This window comes from Ammospiza caudacuta, chromosome 39 (genome assembly GCF_027887145.1).
Source record: "Ammospiza caudacuta isolate bAmmCau1 chromosome 39, bAmmCau1.pri, whole genome shotgun sequence".
Classification (NCBI taxonomy): Eukaryota; Metazoa; Chordata; class Aves; order Passeriformes; family Passerellidae; genus Ammospiza; species Ammospiza caudacuta.
The window spans coordinates 392,902-419,165 of record NC_080631.1 but is presented as its reverse complement, the minus strand read 5'-3'; the positions used below and the strand labels follow the sequence as shown (position 1 = coordinate 419,165).

Here is a 26,264-nt window from a genome sequence, read left to right as displayed (position 1 = left end):
GAAATGGACTCGAAATGCCCCAAAAACGGCAAAAAATTGGGGAAAAAATGGATTCCAGAACTTCAAAAAAAATGGACTCGGAAACTCCAAAATCTGCAAAAATTGGGGTAAAAACGGACTCGAGAAAAACCCCAAAAATGGCAAAAAATTGGGGCAAAAAGGGACCTAAAAAGCCCCGAAAATTTCATTTTTTTTGGGTGAGGTTGGAACCTGAGAGCCCGAAATCTTCGTTTGTGGAAGAAAAGTGGAATCAAAAACCTCCAAATTGGCAAAAATTTGCAAAAATTTGCAAAAACGGACTCGGAAACCCCAAAATCTGCGAAAAACGGATTTAAAAAAAACCCCAAAATTGGGAAAAATTGACTTTAAAACCCCCAAATTCTGCAAAAATGAGGAAAATGGACTCAAAAAACCCAAAAATTTCATTTTTTTGGGCGAAAATGGAGCCTAAGATTCCAAAATTGTCGTTTTTGGAAGAAAAACGGACTTGAAAACGCCCGAAATTTCGTTTTTTTTGCAAAAAATACCCAAAAATCTTCATTTGCGCAGGAAAAAACGGACTCAGAGACATCAAAAATTTCATTTTTGGGAGGAAACGGAGCCAGAGACCCCAAAATCGTCGGGTTTGGAAGAAAAATAGGCTCGAAAATCTCCAAAATCGATAAAAACCCAGCGAAAATTATCAAAAAAACCCCAAAATCTTCGTTTTTGGAAGAAAAAACGACGCAAAAATTTCATTTTTGCGGCAAAAACGGAGCTGGAAACGACAAAAATTTCGACTTTGAACCCCAAAAATTCGGGATTTGGGGCAGGAGATGGAGCTGGAAACCCAAAATTTTTAATTTTGGGGTGAAAAACGGACTTTGGGAACCCCAAAATTTCATTTTTTTGGGATGAGGAGTCGCCGTTGAAACGCCCAAACTTTGGGGTTTTTGGGGCGGAAAATCGACTTTGAAACCTCCCCAAAAAACAAAAAAAAATTTGAATTTTGGGGCGAAATATCGACCCGTGAGACGCCGAAAATTTTCTTTTTTTTTGGGGGTGAAAAATGGACTTTTAAACCCTAAAAATTCGCTTAAAAAGCGTCGAAAACGCAGCCGGAACCCCAAAAATTCCCAATTCCGGAGGAGAAAATGGACTTGGAGACCCCCAAAATTTCATTTTTTAAGGTGAAAAAAAAATATATAAAATAAAATAAAAAAATTGCGCTTTTGAGGCCAAAAATGGACTTTAAAAAAAAACCGCCAAAACTTTCGCTTTTTGGGACTCTAAAAGGAACCGAAAACCCCAAAATTTCCGTTTTTAACACCAAAAAGGACTCGGAAAACCCCAAAATTTGATTTTTCTGGGGGCGAGGAGGAAAAAAAAAACCGAAAAAAAGGCGAAGTTTGGAATTTTTTGGGGTGAAAAATTCGACTTTTGGGACAACTCCCCCAAATCCCCTCCCAAGGACTCCTCCAGACTCCGCCCCCCCGGGCCGCGACTCCGCCCCCTCGGCCGTGACTCCGCCCCCTCGCGCCAAATATGGAAGTGTGGGAGGGGCTCGGGGAGGGCGGGGGGGAGGAGCCTCGAGCTCCGCCCCCTTTTGCTGACGCCACGCCCCCTCCCCTTTGACCCCTCCCCCTCCTCCTTGGCCCCGCCCCCGTCTCTCCCCAGGCCACGCCCAGGGGCTTCAAGAGGAAGATTGCGGTGCTGTGTGAGTGGGCGTGGCCTGGAAAAGGGGGCGGGGCTTGGGGAGGAAAGGGGGCGGGGCTTTGGTTTTGAAGGGGGTTGAGGTGTGGGAGGAGGAGTTTAATATGGAAATGAGGGGCGGGGCCTAAAGGGAGATGAATTGGGGTTAAATTCCAAAGGGTTGGAGGGAGTGGGAGGGGCTTAATATGGAAATGAGGGGCGGGGCTGCAGTACTAAAGGGTTTGGGGAATGTGGGAGGGGTTAAATATGGAAATGAGGGGCGGGGCTTTAAATATGAAAGGTTGGGGTGTGGGAGGGGATTATTATGGAAACGAGGGGCGGGGCTTGTGGGGAAAGTGGGCGGGGCTTTTAGGGGCTTGGGCGGGGTTTACTATGGAAATGAGGGGCGGGGCTTTAATGCTGAAGGGGTTTTGGGGGTGTGGGAGGGGTTTAATATGGAAATGAGGGGCGGGGCCTAAAGCAGAATTTAATGGGGATAAATTGAAAGGGGTTTGTGGGTGTGGGCGGGGCTTAATATGGAAATGGGGGTGGGAAAGGGGCGGGGCTTAAAGAGAAACAGGTGGGGGTAAAATTGGGAGGTGTTTGGGGTGTGGGCGGGGCTTAATATGGAAATGAGGGCGGAGAAAGGGGTGGGGCTTAAAGAGAAATGGTAAAATTGGGAGGGGTTTGGGGTGTGGGCGGGGCTTAATATGGAAATGAGGGTGGGGAAAGGGGCGGGGCCTGATTGGGAAAGGTGCGACTGTGGGTAGGGTTGAATATGCAAATTAGGCACTGAAACGGGGTGTGGCCAAATTATGCGTGGCTTAGTGGTGTATGTAAATGAAGTGGGTGTGGCCCGGGAGGTTTTAATGAATAATTGATACTAGTAATAACTAATAATAACTAATAATTAATAACTAATTATTAATAACTAATAATTACAGTGGGTGTAGGAGGGACTCAATTAAGTTATAAAAGTATTTAATTAAGAGGGTAATTAAAGGTTAATTGGATAATTAATTCTCTATAATTATGGGGTGAAACCGGTACATGGGAGCGCTAATTAAGGACTAATTAATGGAGTGATACAGGGGGTATGGAGTGATACAACGTAATTAGTGGCTAATTAAGGCTATTAATGAACTAATTAGCGCTATTAATCAGCAGCCAGGGGCGGCGCGGAGCCGGACGGGGGCAGGGTTGGCCAGGGGGGTCAATAATTAATGGGTAAAATAACAAAATAATAACGTAATTAGCGGCTAATTAAGGCTATTAATGAACTAATTAGCGCTATTAATCAGCAGCCAGGGGCGGCACGGAGCCGGACGGGGGCAGGGTTGACAAGGGGGGTCACTAATTATTTGGTAAAATAATAGAATAATAACGTAATTAGTGGCTAATTAAGGTTATTAATGACCTAATTAGCGCTATTAATCAGCAGCCAGGGGCGGCACGGAGCCGGATGGGGGCAGGGTTCACCAGGGGGGTCAATAATTAATGGGTAAAATAATAAAATAATAACGTAACTAGCGGTTAATTAAGGTTATTAATGACCTAATTAGCGCTATTTATCAGCAGCCAGGGGCGGCGCGGAGCCGGACGGGGGCGGGGCCGGCGCGGGGGGGCCCCGGAAGCGGCGCTGGGGGGCGACGGCGCCCAAGAAACCTTCCATCAGCATCAGCACCGACTCCCTCAAGGTGGGCACTCATCACCCAAAATAATTCCCTCTAATAACTTTTAATATTTATTAATATTTAAAACACAATTTCTAAGCTCGGAGCGAAAAAAATCCCCGGTTTTTTCCCCCCTTTTTTTTGGTTTTTCCCCGGAATTTTTACGCTAAATTTCACATTTTTTTCCACTTTTAAAATGATTTTCGTTGGCCAAAATATCCCCTCTTTTTCCTTTTAAATCATCAAAAATTAATTTGCTTTAATTGCTTTTGATATTTAAAACGCACTTTAATTATTAAATTAAGTTGTTAAATTTATATTTATTAATAATTAAATTAAATTATTAAATGTTATTAACTATTTAAGCGAAAAATCCCCGTTTTTTTCCCCTTTTTCTGTTTTTTTTTCCCGAATTTTTACGCTAAAAATTCGCGGTTTTTTCCACTTTAAAATGATTTTTTTTCTCGTTTTTTTAGCCCAAAAACTTTTCCATTTCCTTGACAAAATATCCCCTCTTTTTCCTGGATGTTTTTAAATCATCCAAAATTAATTCCCTTTAGTATTTTTTGATATTTAAAACACAATTTAATTATTAATTTTAATTATTAAATTTATATTTATTACTAATTAAATTTAATTATTAAATATTAGTAAACATTTAAGCGAAAAATCCCCTTTTTTTTCCCCGAATTTTTACGCTAAAATTTTAAAATAATTTTTAAAATTTAAAATAATTTTTTTCTCGTTTTTTTAGCCCAAAAACTTCTCCATTTCATTGGCCAAAATATCCCCGTTTTTTTCCTGGTGTTTTTAAATCATCCAAAATTAATTCCCTTTAAAAATTTTCAGTATTTAAAATACAATTTAATTATTAATTTTAATTATCAAATTTATATTTATTAATAATCAATTTTAAATATTAAATATTAGTAAATATTTAAGCGAAAAATCCCTGGGATTTTTTCCCCTTTTTTTTTTTTTTTTCCCCGAATTTTTACTCTAAAAATTTAAAATAATTTTTAAAATTTAAAACAATTTTTTTCTCAATTTTTTAGCCCAAAAACTTCTCCATTTCGTCGGCTAAAATATCCCCACTTTTTCCTGGTATTTTTAAACCAAAAATTCCCTTTTTTTTTTTTTTTTTTAATATTTTTACATTTCCTGTAATATTTTATAATTTTCCCCCAAAATTCAATGTCTTTTTCCAATTTTTTCTTTACTTTTCCCTTAATTTGCCCAGAAATTCCAGTTTCCCTCAAAGGCTTTTTCAGTTCCCTCCAAAGTTCCCATTTTTATCTCCAATTTTTCTCATTTTCCCAAAAATTTTCAATTTTTCCCCATTTTTATTTTCAATTTTCCAGACTTCCCCGCCAACTATTTCATCATTTTCCCAAAAAAATTATTTTACCCCCCGTTTTTATTAGATTTTCCAGAATGTTCCTAAACTTCAAAATTTTTTCATGTTTTTCTTTACAAATTTTCAAATTTTTTTGTTATTTCTCCAGATTTTTCTTTTTTTTCCCCTAAAATTTCAATTTTTGTCCCGTTTTTTTCCACCTTTTTCTACAATTTCACCCCCAACTTCACGTTTTCCTCAACATTTTTCGTGTTTTTTTTTTTTTTTGCCAAATTTTCCTTTTTTCCCCCAAAATTTTTTTTTCTTCTTTTCTCTAAAACTTCGATTTTTTGAACGTAATTTTCCCGTTTTTCGCGTTTCTCTCCCCGTTTTCGCAGAGCCTGATCCCCGAGATCCGCGCCGGGGGAGGGGCGGAGCCGCTCGAGGGGGGCGGGGACGGCCCCGCCCTCATGGGGGAGGGGCCTGAGCACGAGGGGGGGGAGGGGCCGGACAAGGGGGGCGTGGCCTCCTCCTTAGGGGCGGGGCCGCCCCTGCCCCACCCCCAACCGCTGCTGCTCCCCTCCCCCCACCTGAAGATCTGCAGGACTGTCACTCAGGTCAGGCCACGCCCACACCCTGTTAAACCCCGCCCACAACTCTTTCGGCCCCTCCCCCGCTTCAAACAAGCGAAATTTGGCTCCTCCCACACCGCTTCAGGCCCCTCCCCCTTTTTAAGCTCCTCCCCCACCCATTTACGCCTTTACCCTTTAAGCCCCGCCCCTTTCCCGTTCAGCCCCGCCCCCTGTGCAATGGATTATTCATTTTAAGCCCCTCCCCCCCAATTTAACCCCTCCCCTTTTGCCTTAATTTCCCGCTAAGCCCCTCCCCCACTAAGCCCCGCCCCTTCCCCTTTAAAATAATCCCACTTTAAGCCCCTCCCCCAATCATTAAGCCCCTCCCCTTTTTAAAACTTCAAGCCCCTCCCCTTTCCATTAAGCTCCGCCCTTGCCCTTTAGCCCCGCCTTTTTCCCTTTAAGCCCCACCCACTTTGCTAAACAGTATGTCGTTGGGGCCACGCCCCCTTGTTGAAAGCCCCGCCCCTTTTCCAGGTGGTGCCCGCCTCATTGGGCGAGAACGGGCGGGGGGAGGGGCAGGAGGAGGAGGAGGGGGAGGAGAGCGACGAGGGGCGGGGCCAGGACAAGCCCCTCCCACACTCCGGGCAAGCCCCGCCCACCACAGCGACGCCGGGAGGGGGAGGGGCCAACGCAGGCCCCGCCCCTCCTGCCGCAGCGGCCACGCCCACCCCGGGAGAGGGGGAGGGGAAAGGAGGTGAGTGGGGGCGGGGCTAAGAAGGGGGAGGGGCTAAAAAGTGGGAGGGGCTTGAAGGGGTGGGGGAGGGGTTTGAGTAATGGGGGAGGGGATTTAATTCTAAACAGAAAGACCAAAAAAAAGGGGGATTATTGTGTGATGACGTCATTCCTAAGCCCCGCCCCTTTTGCCAGGCCCCGCCCCCCCGAGGCGGTCGCAGGGCCTTCACCGAAACCCCCAAAAATTCCCCCCAGAAAACCCCACAAAACCCCAAAATAGTCCCTAAAAACTGAAAAAAACACCAAAAAACTTCGATTTGGCGCTATGATGTCATCACGAAGCTCCGCCCCCTTTTCCCAGGGGAAGCCCCGCCCCTTTTCGGCAACAGGGTCCTTTGCAAAACCCCCAAAATTCCCCAAAAATCCCTCAAAAAATCCCCCAAAAAATCCCTTTTTTTTTTTGTGATGATGTCATTGCTAAGCCCCGCCCCTTTCTCCGGGTTAAGCCCCGCCCCCGAGGCGCGCCCAGCCTTCACTAAAACCTCTGAAAATACCGAAAAATCCCAAAAAATCCCCAAAAAATCTCTAAAAAATGGGGATTTTTTGCAATGATGTCATTGCTAAGCCCCGCCCCTTTGTGCAGGTGAAGCCCCGCCCACGAGGCGCGCCCAGCCTTCACTAAAACCTCTAAAAATGCCTGAAAATCCCCCAAAAATCTACAAAATGTGGGGATTTTTTGTAATTACGTCATTGTTAAGCCCCGCCCCTTTGTCCAACTGAAGCCCCGCCCCCGAGGTGCGCCCAGCCTTCACTAAAACCCCTAAAAATGCCTAAAAATCCCCAAAAAATCTCCAAAAAATGGGGATTTTTTGTGATGATGTCATTGCTAAGCCCCGCCCCTCAGTCCTGGTGAAGCCCCGCCCCCGAGGTGCGCCTAGCCTTCACTAAAACCTCGAAAAATGCTTAAAAATCCCCCAAAAAAATCTGTAAAAAATGGGGATTTTTTGCGATGACGTCATGGCTAAGCCCCGCCCCTTTGTCCAGGCGAAGCCCCGCCCCCGAGGCGCGCCCAGACTTCACAAAAATTTCTAAAAATCCCCAAAATTCAGGAAAAAATCTGCAATAAATGGTGATTTTTTTGCGATGACGTCATTGCTAAGCCCCGCCCCTTTGTCCAGGCGAAGCCCCGCCCACGAGGCGCGCCCAGCCTTCACTAAAACCTCTGAAAATGCTGAAAAATCAGAAAAAAGACTCCAAAAAATGGGGATTTTTTGCCATGACGTCACTGTTAAGCCCCGCCCCTTTCTCCAGGCGAAGCCCCGCCCACGAGGCGTGCACAGCCTTCACTAAAACCTCGAAAAATGCTTAAAAATCCAAAAAAAAATCTGCAATAAATGGGGATTTTTTTGCGATGACGTCATTGCTAAGCCCCGCCCCTTTGTCCAGGCGAAGCCCCGCCCCCCAGGCGCGCCCAGCCCCCGCCCTGGCGCTCGGGGTCGCTGCTGCTCCCGGTGGACGAGCCCGTGAGGGCGGCGCCGCGCCCCTCCCCCCCCCGGCAGCGCCCCTCCCCCATCGTGCACCTCTGCAACCTGGTAAGGGAATTTTGGGGGGAAAAATGCGGAGTTTGGGGAAATTCGGGAAAATTTGGGGGAAATTCGGGGGAATTTTGGGGGAATTTTGGGGGAAAGTTTGGGAAAATTAGGGGGAAAAATTGGGGAAAATTAGGGGGAGAATTTGGGAGAAATTTGAGGGAAATTTGGGAAAACGTTTGGGGAAAATTGGGGGAAAATTCGGGGGAAATTTTGGGGAAAAATTTGGGGAAATTTTGGGGAAAATTTGGGGGAAAAATTGGGAAAATTAGGGAGAGAATTTGGGAGGAATTCAGGGAAATTTGGGGAATTTTGGGAAAACGTTTGGGGAAAATTTGGGGGAATTTTGGGGAAAAATTTGGGGAAAATTGGGGAAAAATTCTGGGATAATTTGGGGGAAATTCAGGGAAAATTTGGGGGAAATTTGGGGGATAATTTGGGGGAAATTTGGGGAAAAGTTTGGGGAAAATTGGGGAATAAATTTGGGGAAAAATTTGGGGAAAAATTAGGGGGGAAAATTGGGAAAAATTTGGGGAAAATTGGGGAAAAATTCGGGGGAAATTTGGGGGAAATTTTGGGGGGAAATTTGGGTAAAATTTGGGGAGAATTTGCGGGAAATTCGGGGGGAAATTCGGGGAAATTCAGGGAAAATTGGGGGGAAACTTTGGGGGAAATTCGGGGAAAAAATTGGGGGAAAATTTGGGAGAAATTTGGGGAAAAATTCGGGGGAAATTTGGGGGGAAGTTCAGGGAAAATTTGGGGGAAGTTTGGGAAAAAGTTCAGGGAAAATTTGGGGCAAAATTTAGGGAAATATCTGTTGGAAAATTCAGGGAAAATGTGGGGGAAAACTTGGGAGGAATTTGCGGAGAAATTTGGGGAAAAATTCGGGGAAAAATTTGGGGGAAAAGTGGGGAAATTCAGGGAAAATTTGGGGGGAAATTTGGGGAAAAATTTGGGGGAAATTTGGGGAGAAATTTGGGGGAAATTCGGGAAAAATTTGGTGGAAGTTTGGGGAAAAATTCGGGGGAATTTGGGGGAAATTCGGGGGAAGTTTGGGAAAAAGTTCAGGGAAAATTTGGGGGAAAATTTAGGGAAAAATTTGGGGGAAATTTTGGGGGAAAATTTGGGGGAAAATTGGGGAAAAATTCAGGGAAAATTTAGGGGAAATGCAGGGAAAATTTGGGGGAAATTTGGGAGAAATTCAGGGGAAATTCAGGGAAAAGTTGGGGGAAATTCGGGGGGAGATTTGGGGAAAAATTCGGGGGAATTTGGGGAAAATTCCTGGGGTTTTGGGTTATTTTCAGGGTGGGGGGAAAGGAATTTTTGTGGATTTTTTAAGGGTTTTTTGGTTATTTTGGGAAAAATTGGGGTCATTTTTGGGGCGGTTTGGGGTCGTTTTGGTGCCATTTTCGGCCGTTTTCTCCCTTTTGGGTGTTTTTTGTTCATTTTCGGGTCCATTTTTATCCATTCGGGGCCATTTTGGTCAATTTTCAGCCAAATTTTGGGGGATTTTTTTGGGGTGTGGTTTCACCTGGCCACGCCCCTTTTGCATGACCACGCCCCTTTGCCTGACCACGCCCTTTTTTGGCCACGCCCCTTTTCAGGTGCGTCCCTTCACGCTGGGGCAGCTGAAGGAGCTGCTGGGCCGCACCGGGCGCCTCAAGGACGACGGCTTCTGGATCGACCGCATCAAATCCCACTGCTTCGTCACGGTACCCACCCAAAACCCCACAAATTCACCCCAAAAATTCTTATTTTAGCTGAGGAAAATTCAAAGTTCCAGAAAAAACCGCGAAATTCCGCGAAAAAACGGCGAAATTTGGGCGAAAAATGAGGATTTTGAAGGGAGAAACCATCGGGAGGAACGGGGGTGGCGCCCCCTGGTGGTCAGGAAAAAAATCGATAAAAAAACCCCAAAAATTCCAAAAACTTCAAAAAAAATTGCTCAAATCCACCCAAATTTTCGCAGAAGTCCCTGGAAAATTTTAAAAAGATAAAAAATTTCAAATATTTCAAAAATTCGTTTTTAAAGTTTATTGGTGTTTGAAGCACAACGGGTTCTGGATTGACGGCATCAAATTTTACTGCTTTGTCACGGTACCCACCCAAAACCCCACAAATTCACCCCGAAATTATCAATCAATTTGTCTACAATATAAATATCCCGAAAAAACCGCGAAATTCCGCGAAAAAACGGCGAAATTTGGGCGAAAAATGAGGATTTGAAAGGGAAAAACCATCTGGAGGAACGGGGGTGGCGCCCCCCGGTGGTCAGGGAAAATTGATAAAAAAACTCAAAAAAATGCCCAAAAAACTCCAAAAAACCTCGCAAAAAATGGCCCAGATCCACCCAAATTATCGCAAAAATTGATGAGAATTTTTGAAAATGTGAAGAATTCCAAATTTATGAAAAATTCATTTTTAAAATTTTAAGCACCATGGGTTCTGGATGGACGGCATCCAATCCCGCTGCTTCGTCACGGTACCCACCCAAAACCCCACAAATTCACCCCAAAAATTCTTATTTTAGCTGAGGAAAATTCAAATTTCCAGAAAAAACCGCGAAATTCGGCGAAAAAACGGCGAAATTTGGGCCAAAAATGAGGATTTTGAAGGGAGAAACCATCGGGAGGAACGGGGGTGGCGCCCCCCGGTGGTCACGGAAAATCAATAAAAAAAACCCCAAAAATTCCAAAAACTTCCAAAAAAATTGCTCAAATCCACCCAAATTTTCGCAGAAGTCCCTGGAAAATTTTAGAAAGATAAAAAATTTCAAATATTTCAAAAGTTCGTTTTTAAAATTCGAAAATCCGAAATCCAAATTCTATTGAAATCTTCTGAAATCCACCTAAAAAATTCTTAAAATTCAAGAAACTGAAAGAATTTCCTCAAAATTCCTTTAAATTTTTTAAAATCCTAAAGAACTTTCTAAAAATTAACAAAATTACCCCAGAAATTTCTGAAATCCTGCAAAAAAAAATCTGAAAAATTGGGATTTTTACCCCTAAAAAACCCTAAAAATTGGCTTTAAAACGCCGTAAAAACCCCAAATTTCGTCGGATTTTCTCCGGGTTTTTTTCTAAAAATTCCCAAATTTTTAAATTTACCAAAATTTTGGTTTTTGACGTTATTTTTTGCAGTATTGCTCGGTGGAGGAGGCGGTGGCCATGCGGGAGGCGCTGCTTGGCCTAGACCTCAAAATCTCCAAAACCCCCCTGAAATTTCCCACAAAAAATTCAAAGTATTCGCAAATTTTTGTTAAATCTTCAAAAATTAAAATATTTTTATTCTAAAAATTATCATTTTTTTATCTCTGAAATGGTTCTGAACTTTGCACAAAAAAATTCTGGGAAATTCGAAATTTGAAATTCAAATTCTATTAAAATCTTGTGAAATCCACCTAAAAAATTCTTAAAATTCAAGAAACTGAAAGAATTTCCTCAAAATTCCTTTAAATTTTTTAAAATCCTAAAGAACTTTCTAAAAATTAACAAAGTTACCCCAGAAATTTCTGAAATCCTGCAAAAAAAAATCTGAAAAATTGGGATTTTTACCCCTAAAAAACCCTCAAAATTGGCTTTAAAACGCCGTAAAAACCCCAAATTTCGTCGGATTTTCTCCGGGTTTTTTTCTAAAAATTCCCAAATTTTTAAATTTACCAAAATTTTGGTTTTTGACGTTATTTTTTGCAGTATTGCTCGGTGGAGGAGGCGGTGGCCACGCGGGAGGCGCTGCACGGGGTGAAGTGGCCGCAGTCCAACCCCAAGGTCCTCGCCGCCGACTTCGCCCAGCAGGAGGAGGTGGGCGCAAAAATAGGGCAAAAAATCCAAATTTTGGGCAAATTTGGGCAAATTTTGGGGGTTTTTAAACGTTCCCGAGTGTGGGAATTTTTAAGGGATTTTCTTTGAATTTTTTGGGATTTTTTTGAGATTTTTAAAATGGTTTTTTTGGGCGTTTTTGGGGAATATTTTGAATTTTTTTAACGCAGAATCCGCGGTGGTTTGGGGAATTTTTTTTGGTGGAATTTGGGATTTTTGGGGGTGGAATTTTTAGGGATTTTTTTGGGGGATTTTTAAAGATTTTTTTGGGGATTTTTAAAGATTTTTTTGGGGATTTTTAAATGATTTTTTTGGGGCTTTTTGGGGAATATTTTGAATTTTTTTTTCGCAGAATCTGCGGTGGTTTGGGGAATTTTTTTTGGTGGAATTTGGGATTTTTGGGCGTGGAATTTTTAGGGATTTTTTTGGGGGGATTTTTAAAGATTTTTTTGGGGATTTTTTTGAGAATTTTGAAATTATTTTTTTGGGGGGTTTTGGGTTAAAATTTGTAAATTTTGGGGTGGATTTTTGGGTTGAAATTTGTAAATTTTGGGGGGGGTTTTGGGTTGAAATTTGTAAATTTTGGGGTGGATTTTGGGTTAAAATTTCTAAATTTTGGGGTGGATTTTGGGGTGAAATTTCTAAATTTTGGGGTGGGTTTTGGGTTGAAATTTGTAAATTTTGGGGTGGATTTTGGGTGGAAATTTGTATATTTTGGTGTAGATTTTGGGTTAAAATTTATGACTTTTGGGTGGGTTTTGGGTTTAAATTGATGAATTTTGGGGGGGATTTTGAGTTAAAATTTGTATATTTTGTGGTGAAATTTCTAAATTTTGGGGTAGATTTTGGGTTAAAATTTCTAAATTTTGGGGTGGACTTTGGGTTGAAATTTCACAATTTTTAGCGGATTTTGGGTCGAAATTTGCAACTTTTGGGGTGGAATTTTTGGCGTTTTGGGTGAAATTTCTGAACTTTCGGTGCCGGATTTCCGCGCTTCCCTTCCAGCTGGATTTCCACCGCGGCCTCCTGGCCCCGCCCCCTTCCTCCAGCCCCTCCCCTTTGCAGCCCCGCCCCTCCCCCCCTTTCCCCGCCCCCTCCTCCGGCTCCTCCTCCTCCCTCAACCCCGCCCAGGGGGGCGTGTCCCCGCCCGGCCACGCCCCGCGGGGGGCGGAGCCCTGGCAGTGGGCGGAGCGCGAGCGGGAGCGCTCCCGGCGGGAACGGGCGCGGGAACAGCGCGAATGGGACCGCGGGAAAAGCCCCGCCCCCGGCGCCGGGACACGCCCCCCGGGGGGCGGGGCCGCGCCTGGACACGCCCCCCGCGAGGGCAGGAGCGGCAGGACGCGCCCCCAAGGGGGCGGGGACAAGGAGAAGGGGCGGGGACAGAGGGAGGCGCGGCCCGAGAGGAAAGGTGGGCGGGGCTTCAACGGGAAGGGGGCGGGGCTTGAGGGTGGGAGGGGCTTGAAGGGGGTAGGAGGGGTTCAAAAAGTGGGAGGAGCTTAAAGGGCAGTGGGAGGGGTTTAGTAAAGGTGGGAGGGGCTTAAGGGGAGGTGGGAGGGGCTTAAGGGAAGGTGGGAGGGGCTTAAGTGGTGTGGGAGGGGCTTAAGTGGTGGTGGGAGGAGTTTAATAGAGGTGGGAGGGGCTTAAAGGGAGGTCAGAGTGGTTTAATAAAGGTGGTGGGAGGGGCTTAAGTCGTGTGGGAGGGGCTTGATGGAGGTGGGAGGAGCTTAGAGGGAGGTCAGAGTGGTTTAATAGAGGAGGTGGGAGGGGCTTAAGTGGTGTGGGAGGGGCTTAATGGAGGTGGGTGGGGCTTAAAGGGAGGTCAGAGTGGTTTAATAAAGGAAGTGGGAGGGGCTTAAGTGGTGTGGGAGGGGTTTAATGGAGGTGGGAGGGGCTTAAAGGGAAGTGGGAGGGGCTTAAGGGCAGGTAAGAACATATTAAAGAGTGTGGGAGGGGCCTAAGGGTTGGTGGGAGGGGCTTAACAACCATATATGGAAACCAGGGAGAGTGGCATGTGCTAAAGGAATTGTGGGAGGAGCTTAAGCAGAAGTGGGAGGAGCTTAAGCAGAAATGGGAGGGGCTTATTGGCCACAAGTGGGTATTGGGTGCAGTGGGAGGGGTTAAAATTTGTGGGCGTGGCTTCGTTCCGAAATCTTCCCCTAAATGGAAATGTGGGCGTGGCCAGAGCTTGGTGGGAGGGGCTTAAAGGCATCGGTTGGCGTGCCATTACCGTATATGGCAATTAGGGGTTGTGGGAGTGGCCTAAAGGGAAGTGGGAGGGGCTAAATTACGGTGGGTGTGGCTTAATCGCCATAGATAGTTACCAAGCGGTGATTGGGCGTGTTTTAATGGGGTGGGTGTGGCCTGGGGCAAGGTGGGCGTGGCTTGGCGCGAAGGGAACCACAAGCTGGCTAAGTGGGCGTGGCCCTGAGGGTTTGGCTCCGCCCCCCAGAGAAGCCCCCGGAGGAGCCCCCGGCCAAGCTATTGGACGATCTGTTCCGGAAAACCAAAGCGGCGCCGTGCATCTATTGGCTGCCGCTGACCGACTCCCAGGTGCTCATTTGCATGTCATTTGCATATCTGCGGTTTAAGGGCGGGGCTTTGGGGGGAAATTTGGGGTTTTAAGTTAAATTTGGGGGATTTTTTAGGGGAGTGTTTGAAGGGGATTTTGGGGTTTTTGAAGAAAAGTTTTTGGTTTTTAAAATTCGGGGAAGTTTTGGGGTAAGTTTGGGTGTTTTTCACAGAATTTTTTTTTTTAATATAAAATTTGGGGGTTTCGGGGAAAAATTGGGATCTGGAGCGGGGAAAACAAAGGGTTAAAAATGGAAAACAAGGGAAATTTTGGGAGGAATTCTCGTGGGAATTGCTAAAGTGCGGTCGCAAAAACGAGGACAAAAAGCCAAAAAAAAAGAGAATTTTGTGGCCGAATTATCCAAAAATGTGACGGAATCAGAGTTAAAAAATGGGAGTTTTGGAGTAAATCACTTAAAATCAGCAGAATTGGGGTGGAAAGTTTTGGTTTTAGGAAAAAGAAATCATAATGCGGAAAAATTTATAGAGAAAAAAGTTAAACTTTAGGGAGAAAACGAAAAAAAAAATGGGAAAACGGGTAATGAATATGAGGATCAAAAAATTGGGAATGTGGAAAAATTGGAGAAAAAATGGAAAATATTTAGAAAGAAGCGTTTTTAAAATCAAGATTTAGGTTGAAAAAATGTGGGGAAAAATGGGAAAAAAATGGGTAAAAGTTGGGTTTCAATGAGGGAAAAAGGGATTTTTTTAGGGGAAAAAACCCGAAACCCCTCAACCTGTCTGATAACCAATGGGAGCGCTGTGACCACGCCCTAATTAGCATGAATTTGCATGCGCAGCTGCTCCAGAAGTAGGTGGAGGAGGGGTTAAATGTGAAAAAAAAAAATTGGGTTTTGAGGGGGAAATTTGGGGGAAAAGAAGGGGAAATGGGATTTTGATAGAAATTTGGAAAAACGTGGGAAAATACAAGGGAAAAATAAAATATTAGAGGGAAAAAAAAATGGAAAAAACAGGAAAAAGTCTGGAAAAATGGGAGTAAAAGAGAACAATGAAGAAAATGTTTGAGAGAAAAGGGAGGAAATGGGAGAAAAGGAGGAAAATTTTAAAAACAGGGAGTAAAAGGGAAAAATTTTTGAAAGGAAGCAAAGAAAAATTTGGGGTTTAGGGTTAAAAATATGGGGAAAAAATGGGAAAAACTGAGAAAAAATTGGGTTTTTGTGTGGAAAAATGGGATTTTTTGGGGGGAAAAAATCCAGTTTTGCTGATGTTGTTAGTAACCAATGAGAGCGATGTGACGGCGCCCTAATTTGCATGAATTTGCATGTTTAGCTGCTGCAGAAGCAGGCGGAGCGGGGTTAAATAGGGAAAAATGGGATTTTGAAGGGGAAATTTGGGGGAAAAAGGGGAAAATGCGGCTTGGAAGGGAAATTGGAAAAACACATAAAAACACGTAAAAACACGAGGAAAAAATCGAATATTAGAGGAAAATAAAAAAAGGGAAAAACAGAAAAAATCTGGAAAAACGGGAACGAAGGAGAGAAACGAAGAAAAGCCTGGGGGAAAAGGGAGAAATTTAAGAAATGGGGAATAAAAGGCGAAAGTTTTGAAACAAACCCGAATAAAGTTTGGGATTTAGGGTTGAAAAAATGGGAGGCAAATTGTGAAAAAATGGCGAAAAAATTGGATTTTCGTGTGGGAAAAATGGGGTTTTTTTGGGAAAAAAAAAACCAGTTTTGCCGATGTCGTTGTTAACCAATGAGAGCGATGTGACGGCGCCCTAATTAGCATGAATTTGCATGTTCAGCTCCTTCAGAAGCAGGCGGAGCGGGCGGCGCGGGCGCGGGAGCGCGAGCGGCGCCGGAAGGAGCAGGAGGAGGAGGAGCTTCGGCAGCGCCAGGGGGGCGGGGCCAGCGCGCAGGGGGGCGGGGCCGGCTCCGCGGGGGGCGGGGCTTCCGGCTCAAACCCCGCCCACTCGCGGACGTCGGGAGGGGGCGGGGCCGGCGCCAGGGCTCCGCCCCCCGGGGGATCCCGGAAGCGCCGCAGCCGCAGCCGAAGCCCCCGGCGGCGCTGAGGGGGCACAAAATGGCGGAAAGCGCCACAAGATGGCGGAAAGCGCCACAAAATGGCGGAAATCGCCACAAAATGGCGGAAATCACCACAAAATGGCCACAAAATGGCGGAAATCACCACAAAATGGCGGAAAGCGCCACAAAATGGCGGAAATCACCACAAAATGGCGGAAATGGCCCCAAAATGGCGGAAATGGCCCCGAAAACGGCAAAAATCGCCCCAAAAACGGCGCCGGAACCAGAGAGGGGACGGGGGAATAAACGGGGAGAGAAAAATAAAATCGCTGTGGTGATGTTTTTGGGGGAAAAGAGGGAAAATTTGGGGGGGGAAAAAGGGGGAAAATTTGCAGGCGGAAATGGCGGATTTTGGGGCGGTAATTTGGAATTTTCGGGGCGAAAAATGTGGAAACTTTAGGTGAAAAAAATGTGAGGTTTAGGGGGTGGGAAGGTGGAAGTTTTGGGTGGGGAATGTGGGGGTTTGGGTGCAAAATTTTGAGGAAAAAATGTGGAAATCTGGGGCGGAATCTGAGGAAATTTTGGTGAAGTTTTGGAAAATTTGGATGCGAGAAACTTGGGTTAGAAATCGGAGGGAAATGTAGAAATTTGGGTTGAATTCGGAGGAAATTTTGGTGAAAACTGGAGGATGTTTGGGATAAAGACGGGGAGGTTCGGCTGGGAAAAAAATCTGGGTTAAAATTTGGAGGAAAACGGGGAAATTTGGGTCAAAAAAGTGGAAGTTGGGGTAAAAATTGGAAGAAATTTAGATTAACGTTGGAGAAGTACGATGGAAAAACATCTGGGTGAAATATTGGAGAATTTGGGTCTAAATGTGGGAATTTGACTGGAAAATGTGGAATTTTCTACACAAAATACATGAATTTCAGGAGGAAAAATTTGGAATATTTAAGTTTTAAAAATGTGGGAATTAGGGGTTGAAAATGAGGCAATTTTGGGGTGGGAGATGTCGGAATTTGGGTAAAAATGTAGAAATTTCCAGGGAAGTGTGGAGTTTTAAGGGGAGAAATGTGGGAATTTGGGGGCCCAAAACTGGGATTTGGGTGGAAATTGTGGGAATTTGGGTCAAAAAATGTGGGAATTTTGGGTGGGAAATGTCGAATTTTAAGGGGAAATGAGAAACTTTAAGGGGACAAAATGTGGAATTTTTGGGTCAAAAACGAGGAATTAAGGGCAAAAAATGTGGGGGTTTGGGGGGTAAATTGGGTCCAAGGAGGGAAATTGGGAGGAATAAATTGAACTTTTTGGGATCCTTGGCGTGATTTACATGGTCCTGGCTGGGTTTTGACGGGATGAAAAAGAATTTTTGGAAGATAAATTTGAACTTTTTGGGTGGAAAAATGGAGTTTTTGGAGAATTTCAGAGATCTCGAAAGGCTTGGAGGCGCTTAGGAGAGTTAATTCTCGCTTCCTATTGGCCTCTGCACCTGTCAATCACGCTTTTCCCCGTTGCCATTGGCCAATAGCCCTCATTAAGGCTGGACGCGCGCCATCCCGCCGTTCTCCATTCCCATTGGTCATTCTTTCTCCTTTCGGCGCTCTGTTTGGTTTTCTTAGTTGTCAATCATTTCTTCTTAGCCTGCCCGGCTATGGGCGGGCGTTCTTAGCGCTTCTCGCGCTCTGATTGGCCGCCGCCCCGCATGCCGCGCTCTGATTGGCTGCCCGCTCTCCCCTCACGTGCATTTCCAACATGGCGGCGTCCGAGGCGGTCGCGTTGCTGGAGGCTCTGCGGGCGCAGGTGAGACCCATAAAAACCCCCAAAAAACGCCCAAAAAACGCCAAAAAAGCCTCGAATTTTTCCAAAAATGCCGATTTTGGGTCTCTGCAGGCGGCGGAAGTGGCGGCGCACGGGCGGGAGATGCTGCGGAGAGTGAGGGGAGGGCAGCTGGACACCAAGGAGGTACCGAGAGCGTTCTGGGGGGGGAATCGTGAGGGCATTTGGGAGCCTTTAAAGGGTTTGGCGAGGTTCTGAGGGGATTCGAGCGGTGCCCGAGGGGAATTCGGGGCGTCCCGAGGGAATTTGGGGATCCCTGAAGGGTTTTGTAAAATCCCTGAGGGGATTTCGGGCGTCTTGAGGGATTTTAGGGGATCACGAGGGGATTTTGGGGAGGTTCTGAGGTGATTTGGGCACCCCTGAGGGGGATTTTGGGCATCTCTGAGGGGATTTTCGCGTTTTTGCCGGGAATTCGCCCACCCATGAGGGGATTTTCGGGTTTTGGAGGGGATTTGAAAGGTTCTGAGGGGTTTAGGGGATCCCAGAGGAATTTTGGGGGGTCCTGAGGGGATTTTGGAGTCTTTGAGGGATTTTGGGGATCCCCGAGGGAATTTCGGGCAGTTGTGAGGAAATTTTGGGTTCTTGAGGGAATTCTGAGGGGATTTTTGGGTCTTTGAGGAGTTTTAGGGGATCCTGAGGGGATTTTTGGGGGAATCCTGAGGGGATTTTTGAGGGAATTTTGGGGGATTCTGAGGAAATTTCAGTTTCTTGAGGGGTCTTTGAGAGGATTTGGGGGATCCTGAGGGGATTTTTGGGGGAATCCTGTGGGGATTTTGGGATCTTTGAGGGAATTTTGGGGGATTCTGAGGAAATTTCAGTTTCTTGAGGGGTCTTTGAGGGGATTTGGGGGATCCTGAGGGAATTTTGGCCCATTCTGAGGAGATTTTTGAAGATTCTGAGGGGATTTTGGGCAGTTCTGAGGAAATTTCGGGTTCTTGAGGGAATTCTGAGGGGATTTTTGGGTCTTTGAGGAGTTTTAGGGGATCCTGAGGGGATTTTTGGGGGAATCCTGAGGGGATTTTGGGATCTTTGAGGGGATTTTGGGGGATTCTGAGGAAATTTCAGTTTTTGGAGGTGTCTTTGAGGAGTTTTAGGGGATCCTGAGGGGATTTTTGGGGGAATCCTGAGGGGATTTTGGGATCTTTGAGGGGATTTTGGGGGATTCTGAGGAAATTTCAGTTTTTGGAGGTGTCTTTGAGGAGTTTTAGGGGATCCTGAGGGGATTTTGGGGGAATCCTGAGGGGATTTTGGGATCTTTGAGGGAATTTTGGGGAATTCTGAGGAAATTTCAGTTTTTTGAGGGGTCTTTTAGAGGATTTGGGGGATTCTGAGGGGATTTTGGGGCATTCTGAGGAGATTTTTGAAGATTCTGAGGGGAATTTGGGGTCCCTGAGGGGATTTTGGGGTTTTGGGTTTATTTAGACAAATTTTGAGGTAAATTTGGGGGGTTTTGGGGTACTGCAGAAGGCGCCTTTGCTAAAACCTATTTTAAATTAAATTTTACTGATTTTGGGGGTAAATATTTGGGTTTTTTAGGGTTCTCCAGCCAATCCTCCCATCCGCCAGGGGCGCCTCTGCTGTTACCTAATTTGGGTTAAATTTTAATGAAATTTAAGAAGTTTTGGGGTAAAATTTTGGGATTTTTGGTGTCCTCCCATCCACTAGGGGCTGCCTCTGCCAATACCTAAATTAAATTAAATTTTACCAATTTTTGGGGTAAAATTTTGGGATTTTTGGGGGTCCTTCAATCCGCTAGGGGGCGCTTCTGCCAATACCTATTTTAAATTGGATTTTGCCAATTTTTGGGGTAAAATTTTGGGATTTTTGGGGGTCCTTTAATCCGCTGGGGGGTGCCTGTGCCGATACCTATTTTAAATTAAATTTTAAATTAAATTTTACCAATTTTTGGCGTAAAATTTTGGGATTTTTGGGGGTCCTTCCATCCTCTAGGGGGCGCCTCTGCCGATGCCTCTTTTAAATTAAATTTTACCAATTTTTGGGGTAAAATTTTGGGATTTTTGGGGGTCCTTTAATCCGCTAGGGGGCGCCTTTGCCGACACCAATTTTAGGTGAAATTTGCCCGAATTTTGGGGTGAAATTTGGGATTTTTGGGGTCCCACAAGGGACACCTTTGCCAATACCTATTTTAAATTAAATTTTACCAATTTTTGGGGTAAAATCTTGGGATTTTTGGGGGTCCTTTAATCCGCTAGGGGACGCCTTTGCCAACACCTATTTTAAATTAAATTTTACCAATTTTTGGGTTAAAATTTTGGGATTTTTGGGAGTCCTTCCATCCACTAGGGGGTGCCTGTGCCGATACCTATTTTAAATTAAATTTTACCAATTTTTGGCGTAAAATTTTGTGATTTTTGGGGGTCCTTCCATCCTCTAGGGGGCGCCTTTGCCGACACCGATTTTAAATTAAATTTTACCAACTTTTGGGGTAAAATTTTGTGATTTTTGTGGGGGTCCTTTAATCCGCTAGGGGGCGCCTTTGCCGACACCAATTTTAGGTGAAATTTGCCCGAATTTTGGGGTGAAATTTGGGATTTTTGGGGTGCCGCAAGGGACACCTTTGCCAATACCTATTTTAAATTAAATTTTACCAATTTTTGGGGTAAAATTTTGGGATTTTTGGGGGTCCTTTAATCCGCTAGGGGACGCCTTTGCCAACACCTATTTTAAATTAAATTTTACCAATTTTTGGGTTAAAATTTTGGGATTTTTGGGAGTCCTTCCATCCACTAGGGGGTGCCTGTGCCGATACCTATTTTAAATTAAATTTTACCAATTTTTGGCGTAAAATTTTGTGATTTTTGGGGGTCCTTCCATCCTCTAGGGGGCGCCTTTGCCGACACCGATTTTAAATTAAATTTTACCAACTTTTGGGGTAAAATTTTGTGATTTTTGTGGGGGTCCTTTAATCCGCTAGGGGGCGCCTTTGCCGACACCAATTTTAGGTGAAATTTGCCCGAATTTTGGGGTGAAATTTGGGATTTTTGGGGTGCCGCAAGGGACACCTTTGCCAATACCTATTTTAAATTAAATTTTAAATTAAATTTTACCAATTTTTGGGGTAAAATTTTGGGATTTTTGGGGGTCCTTCCATCCGCTAGGGGGCGCCTTTGCCGACACCAATTTTAGGTGAAATTTGCCCGAATTTTGGGGTGAAATTTGGGATTTTTGGGGTGCCGCAAGGGACGCCTTTGCCGCTATGAATTTTACATTAAATTTTGTGAATTTTTGGGTTGAAATGTGGGGTTTCAGGGGCTGTCCCTGCTGGAGGTGCGGGCGCAGGCGCTGCTGGGGTACCTGCAGGACCTGGCCCTGCTCGTCTGCGCCAAGAGCCGCGGGCGCTCGCTGAGCAGCGCGGGGCCGGCGCGCGAGCGGCTGCTGGAGACGCGCGTGGTGAGGAATTCGGGGGGAAATTGGGGAAAAATTGGGGATTTTTGGGCGAAAAATTTGGGGAAAAAATTGGGGTTTTTGGGGAAAATTCGGGGGAAAAATTGGGGGATTTTTGGGGAAAATTGGGGGGAAAATTGGGTTTTTTTGGGAAATTCAGGGAGAAAATGTGGGGATTTTTGGGAAAATTCAGGGGAAAATTGGGGGATTTTTGGGGAAAATCGGGGAGAAAATTGGGGTTTTTTGGGGAAATTCTGGGGGAAAATTCAGGGGAAAACTGGGGTTTTTGGGGAAATTCGGGGGGAAAATTGGGGGATTTTTGGGGAAAATTCAGGGCAAAAATTGGGGGTTTTTCAGGAAAATTCGGGGGGAAAATTGGGGGATTTTTGGGAAAAATTCAGGGGGAAAATGGAAATTTTTTGGGAAGAATTCGGGGGAAATATTGGGGTTTTTTGGGGAAATTCAGGGGGAAAAATTGGGGTTTTTTGGGGAAAAATTCGGGGGGAAAGTCAGGGAAAAATTGGGGTTTTTTGGGAAAATTCGGGGGGAAAATGGGGGACTTTTGGGAAAATTCAGGGGAAATATTGGGGTTTTTTGGGGATATTCGGGGGGAAAAGTCAGGGAAAAATTGGGGTTTTTTGGGAAAATTCGGGGGGAAAATTGGGGGATTTTTGGGAAAAATTCAGGGGGAAAATGGGGATTTTTTGGGAAGAATTCGGGGGAAATATTGGGGTTTTTTGGGGAAATTCAGGGGGAAAAATTGGGGTTTTTTGGGGAAATTCGGGGGGAAAAGTCAGGGAAAAATTGGGGTTTTTTGGGAAAATTCGGGGGGAAAATTGGGGACTTTTGGGAAAATTCAGGGGAAATATTGGGGTTTTTTGGGAAAATTCGGGGGGAAAATTGGGGGTTTTTTGGGAAAAATTCGGGGGAAATATTGGGGTTTTTTGGGAAATTTGGGGGGAAAACTGGGGATTTTTGGGGAAAATTTGGGGGGAAAATTGGGTTTTTTTGGGAAATTCAGGGAGAAAATGTGGGGATTTTTGGGAAAATTCAGGGGAAAATTGGGGGATTTTTGGGGAAAATCGGGGAGAAAATTGGGGGTTTTTGGGGAAATTCTGGGGGAAAATTCAGGGGAAAATTGGGGTTTTTGGGGAAATTCTGGAGGAAAATTGGGGGATTTTTGGGGAAAATTCAGGGGAAAAATTGGGGGTTTTTCGGGAAAATTCGGGGGGAAAATTGGGGGATTTTTGGGAAAAATTCAGGGGGAAAATGGGGATTTTTTGGGAAGAATTCGGGGGAAATATTGGGGTTTTTTGGGGAAATTCAGGGGGAAAAATTGGGGTTTTTTGGGGAAATTCGGGGGGAAAAGTCAGGGAAAAATTGGGGTTTTTTGGGAAAATTCGGGGGGAAAATGGGGGACTTTTGGGAAAATTCAGGGGAAATATTGGGGTTTTTTGGGAAAATTCGGGGGGAAAATTGGGGGTTTTTTGGGAAAAATTCGGGGGAAATATTGGGGTTTTTTGGGAAAATTCGGGGGGAAAATTGGGGGTTTTTTGGGAAAAATTCGGGGGAAATATTGGGGTTTTTTGGGAAATTTGGGGGGAAAACTGGGGATTTTTGGGGAAAATTTGGGGGGAAAATTGGGTTTTTTTGGGAAATTCAGGGAGAAAATGTGGGGATTTTTGGGAAAATTCAGGGGAAAATTGGGGGATTTTTGGGGAAAATCAGGGAGAAAATTGGGGTTTTTTGGGGAAATTCTGGGGGAAAATTCAGGGGAAAATTGGGGTTTTTGGGGAAATTTGGGGGGAAAATTGGGGATTTTTGGGAAAATTCAGGGGGAAAATTGGGGGATTTGTGGGGAAATTCGGGAGGAAAATTGGAGACTTTGGGGAAATTTTGGGGAATTTTAGGAGGATTTTGGGAGGAATTTTGGGGATCCTCAATGAAATTTTGGGAGAATTTTAAGATCCAGGACAGGAAATTTTGGGGGGAATTTTGGGATCCTGGATGGGAATTTTGGGGAAATCTTGGGATTTTAGGGGGGAATTTGGGGACCCTGGGTTCAATTTTGGGGAATTTTGGGAGCCTGGACCAAATTTTGGGGGGAAATTTTGGGATTTTTGGGGAAATTTTGGGATTTCGGGGCAAATTTGGGGATCTGGGCTGGAATTTTTGGGGTCCAAAATTGGAATTTTTTGGGGGGGAGGGGGGGGGGAAATTTCAGGTCCTGGAATTTTTGGGGTGAATTTTGGGATTTTTGGGGGTTTTTAAATCTCTGGCCCCGCCCCTGAGGGAAGCCCCGCCCCTTTTGCAGGTGCTGGAGAAGCTCCGCCCCCTGGAGCAGCGCCTCAAGCACCACCTGGAGAAGCTGCTGAGGGCGGCGGCCTCGGGAGGGCGTGGTCAGTGCAGGCCCCGCCCCCTTCCCCGCTCCGCCCGCCCTTTTGATTGACGGCTGTCAATCACCCGCAGGTGCCGAGGACCCGCTCAGCTTCCGCCCCGCCCCTTCCAATATGGCGGCGCAGGTGAGGGCGGGGCTTAAGGTGTGAAATAGGCGGGGCTTAAGGGGTTAAATGGGCGGGGCTTAAAGGCAAAAGGGGTGGGGCTTAAGGGTTATGTGGGCGGGGTTTAAAGGGTGAAGGGGGTGGGGCTTAAGAGGAAAGGGGTGGGGCTCAAGGGCTAAAATGGGCGTGGCTTATATGTAAATGAGGAGTGCCTTAAGGGGAAAAGGGGTGGGGTTTAAAGGGTAAAGTGGGTGGGGTTTGAGGGAGAAATGGGCGTGGTCAATATGAAAAGTGGGTGGGGCCTTTATCTCAATATGGGCGTGGCTTAAGGGGAAAAGGGGAAGGGCTTACGATGCAAAGTGGGTGTGGCCTAATCGGAAAATGGGTGGGGCTTAAGGGGCAATGTAGGTGGAGTTTAATGGGTGAAAGGGGCGTGGCCTCAAGAATAACGGGTGGGGTTTGTCAGGCGAAATGGGCGTGGCCAAGGTGCAAAAGGGGCGTGGTTTAACAGCCGGATGTGGCGCGGCTTCAGCCGTTTTGTGGGCGTGGCCTGAGCACAATTGGGGCGTGGTTTGCGGTAAAAGGGGCGGGGTTTAATATGCAAATGAGCATCGTTCCTGTGGTGGGCGTGTCCCTCAGCAGGAGGATGACGACGACGACGACGGCGGCCGAGGGGGCGGAGCCAAAGCCCCGGGGCTGGGGGGGGGGCGGCGCTACGTCCCCCCCCGCCTGGTGCCCACGGCCCCCGGTGAGTGACCCCAAACCAGCCCTAATTAACCCTAATTAACACTAATTAACCCTAATTAACCCAAACCCACCAAAACCCCCCAAAACTCATCGGTTTCCCCCCGTTTTTCTCATTTTTTCGCCGTTTTCCCCGGTTTTCCTCCGTTTTTTCCCGTTTTTCCACCCTTTTTTCCTCATTTTTTCACCGTTTTTTCTCGTGTTTTCACCTTTTTTTTTCCCGTTTTTTTGCTGTTTTTGCTCATTTTTTCACCGTTTTTTCTCATTTTCCCCCCGTTTTTTCTCATTTTTCCACCATTTTTTCTCATTTTGTCACCGTTTTTTCTCATTTTTTCACCGTTTTTTCACCGTTTTTTCTCGTATTTTCACCGTTTTTTTTCCCGTTTTTTTGCCGTTTTTTCTCGTTTTTTCACCGTTTTTGCTCATTTTTTCACCGTTTTTTCCCATTTTCCCCCCGTTTTTTCTCATTTTTCCACCATTTTTTCTCATTTTTTCACTGTTTTTTCTCGTTTTTTCACCTTTTTTTTCCCGTTTTTTTGCCGTTTTTTCACAGTTTTTGCTCATTTTTTCGCCGTTTTTTCACCGTTTTTTCCCGCTGTTTCACCGTTTTTTCTCGTTGTTTCACCGCTTTTTCTCATTTTTTCGCCGTTTTTTCTCATTGTTTCACCGTTTTTTCTCGTTTTTCCGCCGTTTTTTCTCATTTTTCCGCCGTTTTTTCCCGTTCTTTCGCCGTTTCCCCCCGGATTTACCCAATTTCTGCCTTTTTCTGCCCGTTCCAGCCGTGCCCGAGGCCGATTGCCGCGGGGATCAGCGCGCCCGACGCCGCGCCCTCAGCTCGGCCGTCATCCGCGAGCTGCAGGAGGAGCTGGGGGAGGGGCCCCCGCCAGGAGGGGGAGGGGCCCTTCCCGCCCTCGCGCCAGGACATCCACAGGTACCGACACGGAAAATTCCGGAATTCCCACCAAACTTCGCCTTTTTCCCATTTCTCCCCGATTTTCCCCCATCTTCTTCTGAGTTTTCCCCATTTTTTCCTGGTTTTTTTTTTTTCTGTCTTTTTTTTTTTTTTCCATTTTTCTGTTTTTTTTTTTTTTTTTTTTATTTTTTCACGATTTTTCCCTGATTTTTTCCTGATTTTTTCACAATTTTTTCCTGATTTTTTTCCCATTTTTTCCCATTTTTTTCCCATTTTTCCCCCTTTTTTTTCTTTGTTTTTTTTTCCTGATTACTTCCCCCTTTTTTTCTGATTGTTTCGCCTTTTTTTGCCGATTTTTTCCTGATTTTTTTCCTGATATTTTTCCGATTTTTTCCTGGGTTTTTTCGGTTTTTTTCTGGTTTTTTTCTGATTTTTTCCTAATTTTTTCTGATTTTTTCCCATTTTTTCCTGATTTTTCTCCTGTTTCTTTTCTGATTTTGTTCCATTTTTTATGATTTTTTTTGCCTTTTTTTTTGATGTTTTCCCGATATTTTCCTTTTTCCCATTTTTCTGATTTTTCCCCTTTTTTCTGATTTTTTTCCAATTTTTTTCCCATTTTTTCCTGCTTTTTTCCCCTTTTTTTCCAATGTCTTTGCCTTTTTATTTCGATTTTTTTCTCATCTTTTTCCCGATTATTTCCTGATTTTTTTCCCTTTTTTTTTTTCTGATTTTTCCCCTTTATTTTTCTGATTTTTTTTGCCTTTTTTTCCGTGTTTTCATTATTTTTTCCAGATATTTTTCCAACTTTTTTCCTGATTTTTTCCCCATTTTTTCCCAATATTTTCCCTTTTTTTTCCTGATTTTTTTCATTTATTTTTCCAGTTTTCTTTCCAATTTTTTTCTATTTCTTTCTGATCTTTT

At 44.9% G+C, this 26,264-nt stretch overlaps 2 protein-coding genes across 4 annotated transcripts in view; both read left to right on the top strand.

Moving 5' to 3' along the window:
* The window catches only part of ACIN1 (apoptotic chromatin condensation inducer 1), a 36,175-nt gene extending 19,923 nt beyond the window's left edge, over window positions 1-16,252 (top strand). Inside the window, exons 8-17 of one of the 3 annotated variants that reach the window (XM_058823187.1) lie at window positions 1,657-1,696; window positions 3,250-3,368; window positions 5,079-5,297; window positions 5,790-6,009; window positions 7,434-7,579; window positions 9,181-9,288; window positions 11,269-11,376; window positions 12,400-12,802; window positions 13,844-13,944; window positions 15,728-16,252. In XM_058823187.1, coding sequence (XP_058679170.1) covers window positions 1,657-1,696; window positions 3,250-3,368; window positions 5,079-5,297; window positions 5,790-6,009; window positions 7,434-7,579; window positions 9,181-9,288; window positions 11,269-11,376; window positions 12,400-12,802; window positions 13,844-13,944; window positions 15,728-15,994 — 1,731 coding nt within the window. In that variant the 3' untranslated portion in view covers window positions 15,995-16,252. Of the gene's footprint in view, window positions 1-1,656; window positions 1,697-3,246; window positions 3,369-5,078; window positions 5,298-5,789; window positions 6,010-7,433; window positions 7,580-9,180; window positions 9,289-11,268; window positions 11,377-12,399; window positions 12,803-13,765; window positions 13,945-15,727 lie in introns of those variants that run through there. The other 2 variants (XM_058823185.1, XM_058823188.1) reach the window with 2 other exon arrangements.
* Window positions 16,253-17,696: 1,444 nt separating this feature from the next.
* Window positions 17,697-26,264, top strand: part of NGDN (neuroguidin) — a 10,748-nt gene continuing 2,180 nt past the window's right edge. The window contains exons 1-7 of the mRNA XM_058823199.1: window positions 17,697-17,744; window positions 17,835-17,906; window positions 21,051-21,191; window positions 23,500-23,584; window positions 23,655-23,707; window positions 24,326-24,434; window positions 25,210-25,361. Coding sequence (XP_058679182.1) covers window positions 17,697-17,744; window positions 17,835-17,906; window positions 21,051-21,191; window positions 23,500-23,584; window positions 23,655-23,707; window positions 24,326-24,434; window positions 25,210-25,361 — 660 coding nt within the window. The remainder of the gene's footprint in view (window positions 17,745-17,834; window positions 17,907-21,050; window positions 21,192-23,499; window positions 23,585-23,654; window positions 23,708-24,325; window positions 24,435-25,209; window positions 25,362-26,264) is intronic.